At 40.1% G+C, this 15,529-nt stretch overlaps 1 protein-coding gene across 7 annotated transcripts in view; it reads right to left on the bottom strand.

The window, feature by feature from the left end:
* Positions 1 to 4,845, bottom strand: part of PTGER3 (prostaglandin E receptor 3) — a 199,276-nt gene extending 194,431 nt beyond the window's left edge. For 4 of the 7 annotated variants that reach the window (XM_047788653.1, XM_047788654.1, XM_047788655.1 and 1 more), the window contains exon 1: positions 3,717 to 4,749. In XM_047788653.1, the coding sequence (XP_047644609.1) occupies positions 3,717 to 4,610 (894 nt within the window). In that variant the 5' untranslated portion in view covers positions 4,611 to 4,749. Of the gene's footprint in view, positions 1 to 3,716 lie in introns of all 7 variants that reach the window. The other 3 variants (XM_047788649.1, XM_047788651.1, XM_047788652.1) reach the window with 1 other exon arrangement.
* Between the last annotated feature and the right edge of the window lie 10,684 nt (positions 4,846 to 15,529).

Genomic DNA, 15,529 nt, shown 5'->3' with positions numbered 1-15,529 from the left:
AGAGAAAATTAGCAATTGAATAATACTTTTTAATACTGTAAAATAGCATTACTGCTGTAAAATAATCAGTTACATATATTTATCACATTAGTAACTTTAAGGCAAATTTCATTTGTCAAAGTATATCAGTGATTCCTTAAATATAAAAAAACAATTCCATCTATATTGCAAAATACCTCCTTGAACCGCAACATCCCTGTTGTTGTCCATGGCTACTGAGCAGGGTATTTGCTGTTTCAAGATTAAAGGCTGTTTCAGGATTAAGGCTGCTTTAATCCAGTTCCAAAGTTGTAGATGAGAAGCTCTGTTCCTCATACGTTTTCTCTCACCATGTTGACAGTTTTAGATCTACGCTTTTTTTTTTTTTTTTTTTTACAGTATTAGCCACATTCTACTAGTTTGGGGAGGGCCAGGTGTATAAAAGTACAAAACGTAGTCTAGCTTCCTCTGAACAGCTCCCTTGAGTTATTCCTGCTTCTGACAATTTGGCTGTCATGTCAAATAACTGGACTATCTGATGAATATAATTCATTAAAAAACATAGTAATAAGTCAAACACTTGCATTGCTGAGTCAACTGGCTGAATCCAACAGAATTTGACGCCTCACATAAATAGCAGCGAAGAACCATAGATCATCTACCATGGTGACATAATTTCCCACTATATTCTCACTTAATTTCACATCTTCTTTTGTATTTTGTAAAGTTTCTGGAGGAAAAAATGTAAAAAAGCTTTTGATTGCGCCATAGATAAACCTTGATGTAAGTATTTACTCATCAGAACTTACAGCAGTTTGGATGTCTCCTTATGATGGCATCTCTTCTCTGCTGTTTTCCAGCAGTGACAATTGAATATTATTAGAGTCATGATGGTCTTCCAAGATAATATATACCCAGGGTCCTTTTAAGTAAGGAGTTTGGATAATTAGATAAGTATGCTATGTCCAATGAAAAAAAAAAAAAAAAGAAAGAAAGAAAATGCTAATAGGAAATTATCTATTTATCTATCTAGATATTTGGGGGAGCATGGCTTGCAGTGGCTTTTTTTTTGTCTTTTTAGGGCTGCACATGCAGCATACGTAAGTTCTCAGGCTAGGGGTAGAATCAGAGCTGCAGCTGCTGGCCTACACCACAGCCACAGCAACACCAGATCCGAGCTGCATCTGTGACCTATGCCATGGTTTCTGGCAACTCCAGATCCTTAACCCACTGAGTAAGGCCAGGGATCAAACCTGCATCCTCATGGATACTAGTCAGGTTCTTAACCAGCTGAGCCACAAAGGGAACTCCTACAGCAGTTTTTTTTTTTTTTTTTTTTAATGTGGGATCTTGGTTCCCAGTCCGGGTATTGAACCCAGGTGATAGCAGTGAAAGTGATAAATCTTAACCACTAGACCAGTAGGAACTCCTTGGGAGTATATATTTTATAGTTAGGAAAAAAGTATAAAAAACAGTCTCTCCAACATTTATACACTGAGAATTCAATTCACTTAGTTCTCTTGTACTCATTCTTATAGTTCCCTAAACTATTAAGAAAGCAGTTTCGCCAGTTTTCTTCCTTTGAGATAATTCCAGCTTTGTACTGTAGATCTTTTTCATGATAGTTGGAGCTTTAATTTCAATGGTGCACAAAACAGAAAATAGAACAATTTCCTTTAGTTAAAAAAAAACACCTCTTTTGGAAACCATGGATTTCTTCTTTTTGATATGATCACATGCTGAATTTATTTTGTTTAATGTTTTTGTTAGAAATTAACCAACAAAGTATCTAATTTAATGCTGCAAGCCAATAAATATTTTAAGTGCAGATGTTAATTGAAATTAAAGAAGTTCCAAATACAGTCTTTCTTAAGAGAATGAGTTTGGTCACCCAGGTTGCAATTTTCCGAAGTTATTTAACATCTTCCTAAGGCCACCATGCTCTGGTATTAGAATCAATGTTTTGAAATAAAAACATACTACATAGTATCTTTTCTCAAAAAAAAAAAAGTGACAGTTGTAAGTCTGATTAACTGTGTGAGTAAGCATTTTATTCATATGATTTACCTTTTTTCTATGACATATAGAGTACTGATATAAAGAGTGCCAGACAACAAACTCAAATATGTAGGACTCAAATGACTCAAATGTGAAAAATTCAGCTACTCTGTTTGCCTTTAACACTATGTTAACTCACACTTTAGCGAAGTGCTTATTATTTAGAACTTTTCCCCCTTCTGTTTGGCCACCTACACACCATAGAAATGAATATGGCTAAAATTGGCACTGGTTTTGATGAGCCATGGGGATGACATCAGCCTGAGTTCTAGCTCCTGGAGTGCAGAACTGAGACCATACAGAGATTTGTGGGCAGTGAGGTCCCAACATAACTCTGCTTGTCGCCACACATTACTGATTGGGAGTCAAGATTTCTGCTCTAAATATACAACACCAGTTTAACACAGGTATTCTGGAATATCTGTGTTGTCAAACACAGGGGAGGGTAGGAGGGAAAAAGGAACTATGGTTCTGTTATAAAATACCAGGGATTTAAAACTACACAAGATGCACAACAATGTTAATGTACTTAATACCACCTACTGTACACTTGTAAGTGGTCAAAATGGTCAATTTTGTGTTATGTGCATTTTACCACAATTAAAAAAGAAAAACTATACATGGGTGGGTTCTGAAAACTGTACCAGGATTTCAGGAGTTTTCCACAACTGTCTAATAAATTTCCAGGTCCAGTATGTAATCTGTTTTAACCCTGTCACAGTGACCAGATTGCTTTTCTGTGAACATCTATTAAACCAGGCTGCTTGGGGCCAAGAAACATCAACTCATCAGGAATTAGTAAATGGAACTTACACAAAGTGTCTAGCTTAGAGTAAGGCAGAGGGAAACCTGGAAAGTACGATAGAAGTACGGGTGTTTGCCTAGGAGCATGTGGAAACATCACTTGCTCCTGGGGCTAGGGCCTCTGTGAGGAGGTGGGAAGTGCAGACACCTCTCCTTCCTATTCCAAGATTGGCCTTGCCTTAGCCCTGCGCGATAGCCAAGGACAATCAAAAGCTGGTTAGAGGGGAGTGACCAGGCCTCGGGGCCCACTGGCTGTCAAGCACTTCCTAGAGGTTGCAGCCCGGTTCCAAAGGGCTGAGGCTGGCCAAGCGGCAGGATGTGTCTTCACTCTCCTGCCTCCAAGTCAGAGCGGGTTGAGCGCCGGCCCGGGCCCGGCTGCTGCGGGGGGACAGCTGCAAGATCGCTGTGCCAGTCTGCGATGGGTCGCAGGTAAAGCGCTGCTGCAGACTGAAAAATCACTCGACGTGCGAGAGGTATCTGAAGTAAGGAGAAAACCCAGAGCACGGGGCTACAGTTGTCATCGCCACACCGCTTCCAGTGCACCCAGGAGAACCTCTGCTTTTGCACAAGCGCTGAAACGATACCTGGGCATTCCCTTACTTTGATTAGAATGCGAGCAACGTTTTGAAATAAGTTGATCTCCATGTGTGCACAATCAGAGCCTAATGCACTGCCTGGCACCAGAAAGGTGCTCCGGAAGTAAGTAAGGAGCTCAGCTCCACAGCCGCGACCACCATAGCGCGGGCAGGGGCCCCTCCAAAGTTCCGCGGTTGCAAACACAATCCCGCAGGGGCTGCCACTTCCGGAAGTCTCCACAGCCCGCCGGCGCGCACTCCTCCCCTCCTCCAAACTCCCCATACTCTGAAACTACCTACCAGCAACGGCGACCAGCAGACAGACAGCACGCACATGATCCCCATGAGCTGGATGGCCGTCTCAGTCGTGATCCGGCCCCACTGGGCGCTGGACTGCGACGCCGTGGCCTTGGCGCGGCAGCGGGACACCAGAGCCTTAATGGTAGCCAGGTTGCAGGCAAAGGTAACAACCAGCGCTGAGAGCCCCAAGAAGGAAAAGGCAGAAGCGAAGAAAATGTTGCCCCAGTTGTTCTCGGAGCTAGTCTCGTTGCCCCCTGTTCCGGTGCTAATGAAGCACCACGTCCCGGGCCACTGGATGGTGTACTGGCCCACGCCCAGCACCGGCAACAGGGCGAAGGCGAGCACCGCCAGCCACACGCCAAGCAGCACCGCGCGGGTGGCGCTCGTCTTCATGTGGCTCGAGTACCAGTGCGGTGCCCGGATGGCCAGCGCCCGCTCGACGGCCATGGCACTGGCGATGAAGAGAGAGGAGAGCCCAAAGGCGGTCATGGTCAAGCCGAAAAAGGTGCACAGCCGCCCGGACGGGTCGAGCTGCTCCCAGCGCTGGTGGGACAGGTACAGGACGATGACCACCGGGCTGGTAAGCAGCTGTCCGACCATGTCGGTGAGCGCCAGCCAGCCGATGCACAGCAGGAACGACTTCTTGCGCTTGCTCTCCCGGCGCCGGTAACTCTGCGACACCAGCAGCATGGCCAGCGCGTTGCCCACGAAGCCAGTGATCAGCATGGTCATCGGGAAGGCTACGGACACCGAGCCGCAATCCTCGCTGGACCCCGGGGAGCGCGTGAGGTTGCCCTGCTCCTCAGCGGAGCGCTCGGGCGCCCACATGCCCGAGTAGGAGAGGTTGAGGCGCGTGCAGAAAGGGGCGCCCCCCTGGTCCCGGGTCTCCTTCATGTTGTCCTCGAGGTGAGGAGGGGACGGCGCCCAGAGAGAAACAACGGGAGCCGGCTGACGGGACGCGGGCGGCGGAGGCTGTCTGTGGCGACCAGGGCTGAGGCTGGGGCTGGGCTGCCCTCCATGATGCGGGGCGCAGCCGCCGCCTTACTTCGCCTCTTCGGCGGCGGCGCCAGGGCTTTTTGGCCGCGCCGCAGCCGCGCCGTCGGCTCCGGGAAGCGTTCAGAGGCGAGGCGAGCCGAGGTGCCCGGGGCCTTGTATAAGCCCGAGGGGGGCGGGGCGCCCGTGAGGTAGGAGGAGGATGCAGCAGCAGTTGCGCGCCTCTCTCCGCTGCTGCGTGACCAAGGGTTGGCCGCCAGGGCTGGGAAAACCCTCCGGACGACTCCTCTCGAAATGCCCCAGGTCCTGGCCGGACCCGACGCCCAGCCAGGGCGCTTTGCCTGGCTTGGCGCCTCCTCGGGTTCTCTGCCAGACAAGCGTCGGTGGGCGGCGGAGGCTACGCTACCTCCAGCCTGTTGTCCAGGCGGACCTGAGTCCCCGCCCCCCTCATTCTCCATCCACAGGCACTTGTGCAAGGACCAGATCGTCCTCCCGAAGCTCTTTTGTAACCCGGGCAGGTGTAACTCACTTGACCCTGAGCAATGTAAGCAAACCTGTTGCAGAGAGGAGAGTGGACGTTTTTCCTTTACTACCTCGGGACTACTAGCGTGATCGTGAGCAGGCCAAGTTGCTCTGTCCCAGAGGAACACTTGAAACTGTAAACTTAGTACAGGAAAACAAAATAAAATCAGATGGTGGAATTCAAAAATAAAGAAATCCCAACTACCACCCACCACCACCATATTCTTCCCTTTCTTAAAAAAAAAAAAAAAGTCATCTAGGGCAAAAGTGGCTAGAGGCCACTTTTTTCTTCATATTTAAGAAATTTTTCTTCATATTTAAGAAATTTTTCTTCATATTTAAGAAATTAGACCTAATCATATAGCACTGCCAAGACCATATTCAGGCTTCAGCTTGACTTTCAGAGCAAGCCCCAGTCAGTTCGGTTTTTTGTTTTTCCTAGCTTAGTTGATAACTTTATTGAGTGGAAATAAGTGGTGGGAGATGAGAGTGAAATAGGTTCCTCTCCATTCTTTCTTTCTGTGCTATTGTTTTAATTTTGTATGAGTAAGGGGGGAAAATCATTATAGGGCTATATAGTTTTTAAAGGAGTAAAGGCAAAAACATAAATTCCATTTTAACAGCATGCATTAATCACATCGCTAATTTCATTTTGTATTTTGCTGTTAAAAATGTTTTGCACTTTTGGTTTTTATTTTCCTTTTAACATTATGTTTCTGATCAGAACAGTAGCTACAAAGGAAGAATGAAGTGGTTTACTTTTAAATCTTCCCCTCCAACTTTTGTCTTATTAGTTTTAATTAATCCCAAACCCATACTTGGGAAATGTTTTCCTAAAATGTCATTTGAGAGGTAAAATAATATTTGATGATATTCTTAGAAACAAGCTTTATCCAAATAATTGGAATGAAAGTGCATATCAAAATTTAAGGCTATAGCAATAAAATTCTGGTGTAATTATATATTTTATTTTAAAATTTGACCTTATAATAATTGATACAGCCAAGAAAGCAAAGCTGATCTCCAGTTACATCAAAAATTATTCTTTTTAATGAATATTTGACCTCTTTGAAACTTTTGTTTCTGCCATTGCAGTGCACACCATTTAAACTTCATAAGAGTTCAAGCATAAGGACATCTAGTATCGAGGAATTAATGTTAGCTTCTCGTACCTCTACATCAATGGGTTAAATGTGTTCATTTCAGATGTTTTGTGTAACACTTTCCTCCTTTCAGTGTTTTGCTTCATCTTATTCTAACTTGTCTCTTTTGTAGTTACTCACCTTTTTAGTTATGCACCTTGTCAACAAGTAATTTGGGGGGTCTGAGCAGTCCCACAGTAGAATGATGGCAGTTGGATTTTGACTGGCACTTTTTGGTGTTGGACCAGAAATAGTCTGAATTGTGTTGGTCTGAGACACTACCACCCTCTAGTGTCCAAAAAGTTAATAATATGCTGTACAATTTGTAAAGAGCAAATATATGCTTTGCTTAAGGACTTCTGGTATCTTTTGCAACAGCCTAACTCATTAACATGTAACTCTGCCCATTCTGTCTTTGAGTGCCTGTTAATCAATAGACCAGTGAGGATTAGTTATAGGGTCATATAATTGAAAGACCACATATGCAAAAACTTTTAAAAAGTTTTAAAGAATGTATTCACTCATTTTATATATATATATATGTATACATTCCTCTTTCTCACAGTCATGTTCCATCACAAGTGACCAGACATAGTTCCCAGTGCTATACAGCAGGACCCCATTGTTTATCCATTCCAAAGGCTATAGTTTGCATCTACTAACCCCCAATTCCCAGTCCCTCCTACTCCCCCCCTCCCTCTTGGCAACCAATGGAATACTACTCAGTTATAAAAAAGAACAAAATAATGCCATTTGCAGCAACATGGATGGAATTAGAGACTCTCATACTAAGTCAAGTAAGTCAGAAAGAGAAAGACAAATACCAGGAGTTCCCGTTGTGGCTCAGCAGAAATGAATCCAGCTAGTGTCCATGAGGATGCAGGTTCAATCCCTGGCCTTGCTCAGTGGGTGAGCAACCCAGTGTTGCCGTGAGCTCTGGTGTAGGTCACAGATTCAGCTAGTTTCCTGCATTGCCGTGGCTGTGGCTGTGGCTGTGGCTGGCAGCTGCAGTTCTGATTTGACCCTTAGCCTGGGAACTTCCATATGCCACAGGCACAGCCCTAAAAAACAAACAAAAATAAATAAAGAAAATTTAAAAAATAAAAATAACCATATGATTTCCCTTATACCTGGAATCTAGTATAGGGCACAAATGAACCTTTCCACAGAAAAGAAAATCATGGACATGGAGAACAGACTTGTGGTTGTATCTTACATTTTAAAATTCATGATAGATATCAATATTTAGATAGTGTTGATGGATTTATTCTACTTACTTCTATTGAACTTCTAAGAATTTTAAAATAGACATGGATTAAGAAAAGAGTAATAATTAGTTTCACCCAATCACATCCTTGATTGCTTCAAAATAGTTGCAATTGGAGTTCTCATCATGGATTAGCAGGTTAAGGGCCTGATGTAGTCTCCATGAGGATTCGGGGTTCAATCCCTGGCCTTGCTCAGTGAGTTAAGGATCCGGCGTTGCCAAAAACTGTGGATGTGGCTTGGATCTGGTGTTGCTGTGGCTGCGGCATTAGGCCTCAGCTGCATCTCTGATTCAACTCCTAGCCTGGGAACTTCCATATGCCTCAGGTGCAGCTGAAAAAAAAAAAAAAAAAAAAAAGGCTGCAGTTCTACTCCATGGAGCCAACTAATTTCAGCATGTTTTTAGTCATTTATTTGGTAAGTATTGAGCACCTACTCTATGTCAGACACTGTATTAATCATTAGAGATACAAAAGAAACATACAAAAGTCTGATCATGCATGAAGTTTATATTTTGGTGTGGAATTTAAAAATTTTTTTTAACCTGAAATAACTGAAGAAAGAATGCTGATCTTAATAACTTTTGTGACTTGCCACAGAGGCGGGCTCTTATAAGAAACCCAATTTTAAAAACAATGTACTGTTTTCATTAAAATATGGAAAATACATAGTTTTCATGATCAAATAAGATTCATCTTAGGAACCCAATGTAGATATAGCTCTCAAATATGAATGGATATAATTATCATTTCCACAAAATAAAGGAGGTGCTGCACAATGAGTATCTTTCTATTGACTCCTTTTCTCCAAACTTTTCTTTCTTTACATGTCTAGTCATTTTTAATTGAAAACTAGACATTGAAGTTCATATGCTGTAGTGACTGTAGATTCCAATTTTTTCTTCTGAGGATTATTGATTTGGGGGCTTGTTAGTTAATCAGTTAACATGCCTGGATTCCAACTGCCAACATTCTTTTCCCTCTGATCTGCAGTTTCTCTGCTCTGTTTTCTTTTTTTTCATGGCTATCCAATTAATTACTCAAGTCAGAATCCAATAGCCATCCTTGAGTCTTCCTTTTCCAGTATCTTCATCTTCCAACCTGACATCCAGTAATATTAATCCTAACTCCAAAGTACATCTCATGTATATTCACTTGTGTCCATCTCCAAAGCTATTCCCTGGTTCAGGTCACTACCATCGTTTGCCTCATCTACTGCAATCACTTTAATTGCCCTGAATTTATCATTTTAAACTATGTTTATTTTAAAATAAGCTAAACAAAATGCTTAAATAGCATTTAGACTATGTTTTACAAGGTTAATGATATCTTCCATACTTGTCCTTATTTTTGCTACCAAATTAACCAATATAAACAGGTTGGGTATATTCTTTTCAGATTTTTCTTTATGCTCATACAAAGATATATCCACTCTAAATACATGGGTTTCTGTTTTTCAGTTTGCCAGCCCTGTATATTATTGGTACTTAAAATATTTACAATCTGAGTGAGATATATTTTATTGTTAATTTGGATATCTCTAACTGTAAGGTTAAATCCATTTTCACATGTCTGTTAATCAACTTCCTCTGATTAATTAATCTTTGTTCATTTTCTATTGGATTATCATTATGCTGTTAATTTTTTAAGTTTTATTTAAGTATAGTTGATTTACAAGGTGGTGATAACTTCTGCTGTACAATTTGTAGGAGCTCTTTGGTGCTTGTTTTCCTACCATATAATTTCCTATTTTACTTTTTGTATCATATCCATGACCATATGTAAAAAACTTATTCAGAAAAATGTTCACCTTTTACTTTATGATTTTTAGTATTACTGTTTAAGAATGTTAAGAAAGTTTCTCCTTAATTCCTAGAATTAAGTTATGTTTTGGAAAATATTTTAATATTCACATCTTTAATAAAAAAATTTAAATTTTACTTTTTAGAAAATGGTAAGGTGGAAGTAGCTTTTTTGATGGCTTATCATATAGATAGCTGTCACCATTTATTAAATATATCATAATCCTTAATTGAAATACCATTTTGTCATATGCTATATTTCTATATAGCCTAGAATCCAGATTTTGCTTCCTATTTATCATTCTCCAGTAAGAACCAGGGCTCCCTGGAGAAACGGCTGATTTATGGTTGTAGCAAGGAAAATACAAGGTGACCCTAGAGCATCTTAGATTAGCAAAAATTAAAGAAATGTTCAAAAGGAGTTCCAACTACTGTGGCACAGTGGGTTAAAAACCTGATGCAGTGCCTCAAGTCACTGCAGAGGCATGGGTTTGAGCCCAGTTTGGCACAGCGGGTTACAGCATTTGGTGTTGCCACAGCTGTGGCTTGGATTCAATCCCTGGCCTGGGAACTTCCAAAAACATTTTAAAAGAAATGCTCAAAAGGCAAAATGATGGGACATGTCAAAGGGACACGGGAGCCAATCTGAAAGAGTTCCCAATGGCCAATTGAACAATGTGAGCAACAAAATATATGGTGTAATATTGAATAGAATCCAAATGTAAAATAAATATACGTCAAGTCCAGGCTGATATAAATGATTAATGGGAAAGAAGAGGCAAACCTTTATAATAAATGTAGATACTTCTCTCTCCAGGAAGTGAAGCACAGTCCCCCCTTTTCCTTGAGGATATGCTTGACTTCATGATATTCAGGCATTTATTACACTTGCTTTATTGAGCTTGGAGATATTGCTCCTTTAACAGAGTGACGGTTGGTGGCAATCCCACATTGTCAGAGAACGGTTAGTTTTTTTTTTTTTTTTTAAGCAAGTGTTTAAAAATTAAGGTACGTACATTGTCTTTTTAGACAATTACACACTTTAGCACACTACAGTATAATGTAAACGTGACTTTTATATGCGCTAACAAAATCACATGGCTCACTTTACTGTTAGTTGCTTTATTGTGGTGGTCTGAAACTGAACCTGCAGCATCTCTGAGGTATGCCTGTACTTACATAGTATGAAAGGAAAAAATAATAGTACCTTTACAATGGAGAAATCTGGCAATCATTAGCTTAATCAAGTGATGGTTAAACCTCACTAGTAATGTCATGTGGATATTATGCACCTCCTGATATAAGTGGTGAGGAAGCCGCTTCACTCTTTCCAAAGCCTCTAACTTCAGTCTAATCATAAAATATAGTAATAAACCCCAAATGTGGGTCATTCTACAGGATACTGGTCAGTGCTCCTTAAGAATGTTAATCATGAAAACAAGAATGAGAAAACTGTCACAAACCAGAGAGAATGGGGAGGGGGGAGGCATAACAATATGCAGTGTGGTACCCTCTACTGGATCCTGGAATCGAAAGAGGACATTAGTGAAAGAACTGACAGAATTCAAAGAAAATCTGGAGTTCAGTTAACAGCAATGTGTGAATATTGTTCTCTTGGTTTTTGCAAATTATTATGGTGATACAAAATAGTAACAACATAAGAAATATATAGGAACACTATTATTTTTATTTATTTTTTGCTTTTTAGGGCCCCTGCACCCACAGCATATAGTGATTCCCAGGCTAGGGGTTGAATCATAGCTATAGCCACCAGCCTACACCACAGCGATAGCAGGCAGCAATGCAGGATCCTAGTGGCGCCTGCGACCTACATCACAGCTCACGGCAACACCGGATCCTTAACCCACTGAGCAAGGCCAGGGGTCGAACCTGCACATGGATGCTAGTCAAATTCGTTTCTGCCGAGCCATGATGGGAACTCCTGAGATTTCCTATATATCTAGAATTATTCCCCAGTTTTCACTGTGGCTCAGTGGTAACGACCTTGACTAGTATCCCTAAGGATGCAGATTCAATCACTGGCCTCACTCAGTGGATTAAGGATCCAGTATTGCCCATGAGCTGTGATGTAGGTGGCAGATGCGGCTCAGAGCCCGTGTTGCTGTGGCATAGGCTGGCGGCTACAGCTCTAATTCGACCCCTAGCCTGGGAACTTCCATATGCTGCGGGTGTGACCCTAAAAAGACAAAAACTAAAATAAATAAAATTATTTCCCAAAGTTATTTACGATTCCTCTACAGGCATGTATTTTTTCCTGTACTTTCGTATTCTATTTCACTAGGTCATTTGCATTTCTAGGTGAGTACCATTTTGTTTTGAAGTATAATGTTCATACACGAAGTGCAAAAATCTTAAATGATTTTTTTTTTTTTGCTTTTTAGGGCTGCACCTGTGGTATATGCAAATTCCCAGGACAGAGGTCAAATTGGAGATACAGCTATCAGCCCACACCACAGCCACAGCTACTTGGGACCTGTAACCCCACTGAGCTAGGCCAGGAATTGAACCCGCGTCCTCATGAATACTAATCGGGTTTCTGCTGAGCCACAGTGGTTTTTTAAAACATAACACAGTTGTAACTGCCATCCTGATACACATACACACACACACATATATATATATCCCAACCCAATCAACCAGCAACATGTCCCATGAGGTAATCATAATAGCTAAACATCTGTTCTTAAACTTCATATAAATGGGATCATACAGGAGGTACTTGTTCATGCCCTGGATAGTACATCTCCATAAATGTTCCATATTTGAAAAGAATGCGTATTCTGGTATTAGGTACTATGTTCTACAAATATCAACTAGGTCAAATTGTGTTTTTTAAGTTTTCTATGCCCCATTTAAAAAAATTTATTTCTCTAATTGTGAATTTCCCTATTTCTGCCATGCAGGTCTATCAATTTTTGCTTCATTTATCTTGAAGACTAACACATGCATAAAGGTTTAAGACTGTTATGCTATGCTTTTGAGATTGACTTTATTATTAAAAAATGTTCTTTATCCCTATTCTTTGCTCTCAAATCTACTTTTCTGAAATTAACAGTCCACTTTTGATTAGGATTGTCTTTTTCCACTTTCACTTTTTAACCTATTTGCATCATGATGTTTACAGTGGGTTTCTTATAAGGACTTACAGGTCTTGCTTCATTTATCAAGTGTGATAATCACTACATATAATCACAATTATAATTAATTGGGGAGCATTTGATCACATATTTAATGCAATCATTGATGTGGTTGAGTTTAAACCTACACACCTTCCATTTCTAAACCTGTTAACTTGAGGTATCTCTGCTGTGTATTTTACTTATACATAAGTCTCACAATATATCTGCTTTCAACAATTACGTTTTAGAGACTTAGGTGGATATATTTCATTTTCTCTAATCATGGTCACTAGTATCACATTAAAATTCTTAATCTCTCATAGCCACATTTTTTTTTCAAATCATAAGAATACAAATGATTTTCCCTGCTCAGAATTCTGAAGTGATCATTGAAAAAGCAACATTTTCAGCAAGTTTGAATATCACAGAGGTAATGTCATTAAAGAGGATTAACAATCACTAGCAGTACTTGTTTCATTCAAAACACTTCCATTCTACATTTTTGATTTCTAGGTTTTCATTTCATTAATGAGGTTTCTTCTTTTTCTAAGGTTTCCTAGAACAGTATTTTTGATCCCCTAAAAACACAACCAAGCCTTGAGGCCCACAAATTAGCTTACCTTATTCATCAATAAACTTTCCCTTCAAGACTGCTCAAATCAATTCCTTAGTTTGCATTTTCATTCAGACAAGGCTGATTTTCCTCCCACCTTAGCAGAGATTTTATTTCTACCATCAAGAATTTTATAAGAGCATTTCCCCACCAGATTGAGATTATGGCAAAGGATTTGTCCATATATATATATATATATATATATATATATATATATATATATATATTTCAGCTTCAAGTCCAGGTCTTTTTATTCCCTTGAATAATGCTTTATTTTTAATGCATTCTTGCTCTTCTTAGGTATATTTTAATCATTCATTAAAGTATTTAAGAATTGTAAATATTTTTCTTATGCTAGTACCTTTTATTTTGCTAAAATCAGACATTTGTAAACTATTACTTATCACAAGTTCTTTCATCTGTCTATAGTGCTACCCTCTACCCTCCTTTAAGCATCCATAGGGCACAATGTGGCTGAGAGGAAAAAAAAAAAAAGGTTTATTGGTCATTCTCAGTGACTAAAGAAACTTGACTCTAATGCCACTTGGATTCATCCTTCCTGATACTATATTAATTGTCAAGGTTCCTATTTAAGTTTGGAACCTACCATCACCACCACTAAGGTCTAGATTCCATTCCCTCACCTACTTGATGACACGTCTTCCTTCCCTTTCTCCATCACCTACCTTCCATTCTACTGGAAAATGGAGGCATGACAAAGACACAGACAACCTGAAAGAACTTTCAAGGGCCAAAGCTGGAACAATATGAGCAATAAAACAGAGCATTTAACTACGACTTAAGGACAAATTAAATACGCACAAGTCCATACAGTTATAAACAACTAGGAGACAAATTTTTCTAACAAAGGAATTCCAAATATCAGTAGATAGCCTTCTCTAACAGAAGGTGGAATTTAATGCTTCCCAGAATGGAGTAAATTAGGCGGGGGGGGGAATTAACAATAGCGATTTCGGGCAATTCCTACCTTGATCAAGTGATGAAGGTTAACATCCCCAGTGATGTTATATGGGTATCATGTATCCCTGACATGATGTGATGAGAAGGGCACTCTACCTCTGCGGTATCTGCTCTAAAACTCACAACCCCAAACTAATCATAAGGAAAACCAAACAAACTCAGAATGAGGGACATTCTAAAGAATTCTTGGCCAGTACTCCTCAAAAGCAAGGAAAGGATGAAAAAAACTGTCAGGCCAGAGGAGATTGGAGAAACAGGACAAACAAATGTACTGCAGTACCTTGGATCAGACTAATGCAAAAAGGGTGAAATTCAAATAAAATCTGGACTGTAAGTAATATATGTCAATGTTGGTTTCTTAGGGTTTTTTCTTTTTTGTTTGTTTTTTTTAAGGGCCATACCTGTAGCATATGGAAGTTCTCAGGCCAGGGGTTGAATCAAAGCTGCAGCTGCCATCCTACGCCACAGGACACCAATGCCAGATCTGAGCCGTAGCTGAACTAGAGCCCACACAATGCCAAATCCTTAACCCACTGAGCCAGGGCCAGAGATCGAACTTGTACCTTTATGGATACTAGTCAGGTTCGTTACCACTGAGCCACAACAGAATTCCTGGTTTCTTAGTTTTGACAAAATTACATTGTAATAAGTTAACAACCATGGAAACTGGGTGGGAGTACATGGGAACTCTCCATACAACGTCTGCAATGTTTTGGAAATTTAAAATAGGTAGACTTATTACCTACCATAAATCACTATGATATACCTTAAGCTGTCTTTAAATTAAAACTATCCACTGTTTCCCACAAATAAAACAATTGCCAGATCAGGAAAGCTATAAGGATATTTCTATTAAAACAAAACATCTAGCAATCATGCGAAAAATAGTGGGCAGAAAGGAGAAATTCCCTATCTTTTCACCGCATCTGTAACACTGGCTGTGGATATCAAAAACCAAGAAGATTTGAGAAAGAAAACAGACTAGTACTAGTTTTACCTTAGTACTTGTGCCTACAGATGGTCTTATGCTTTAGAGCTTGCTCTGAACTTAAGACATTTGTTACCAGATATCATTCAATATTGTTCAGCTTTTTGGATTCCAAATAGAAATTTAAGAACACTTCGCAATTAAAAGGGACACTTGTTGAGTGCTATAAAGTGACAGTTAAGTCACAAAAAATAGTTGAGTAGGCAAAGTTACAGTGATCATGGCTTGGGAATGTTTTAAACAAAAAATTCATATATAAAACAAGGTGACATTACACAAAGTGTATATGTAGTGAATATAGGGAATTTAAGATGCACAATTAAAAGTAACAAACCAGATTATAAATAGCTTAAAAATGAACATTAAG

This window comes from Phacochoerus africanus, chromosome 8 (genome assembly GCF_016906955.1).
Source record: "Phacochoerus africanus isolate WHEZ1 chromosome 8, ROS_Pafr_v1, whole genome shotgun sequence".
Classification (NCBI taxonomy): domain Eukaryota; kingdom Metazoa; phylum Chordata; class Mammalia; order Artiodactyla; family Suidae; genus Phacochoerus; species Phacochoerus africanus.
Note: the sequence above shows the minus strand (reverse complement) of the source record. Positions and strands in the feature narration are given on the sequence as shown.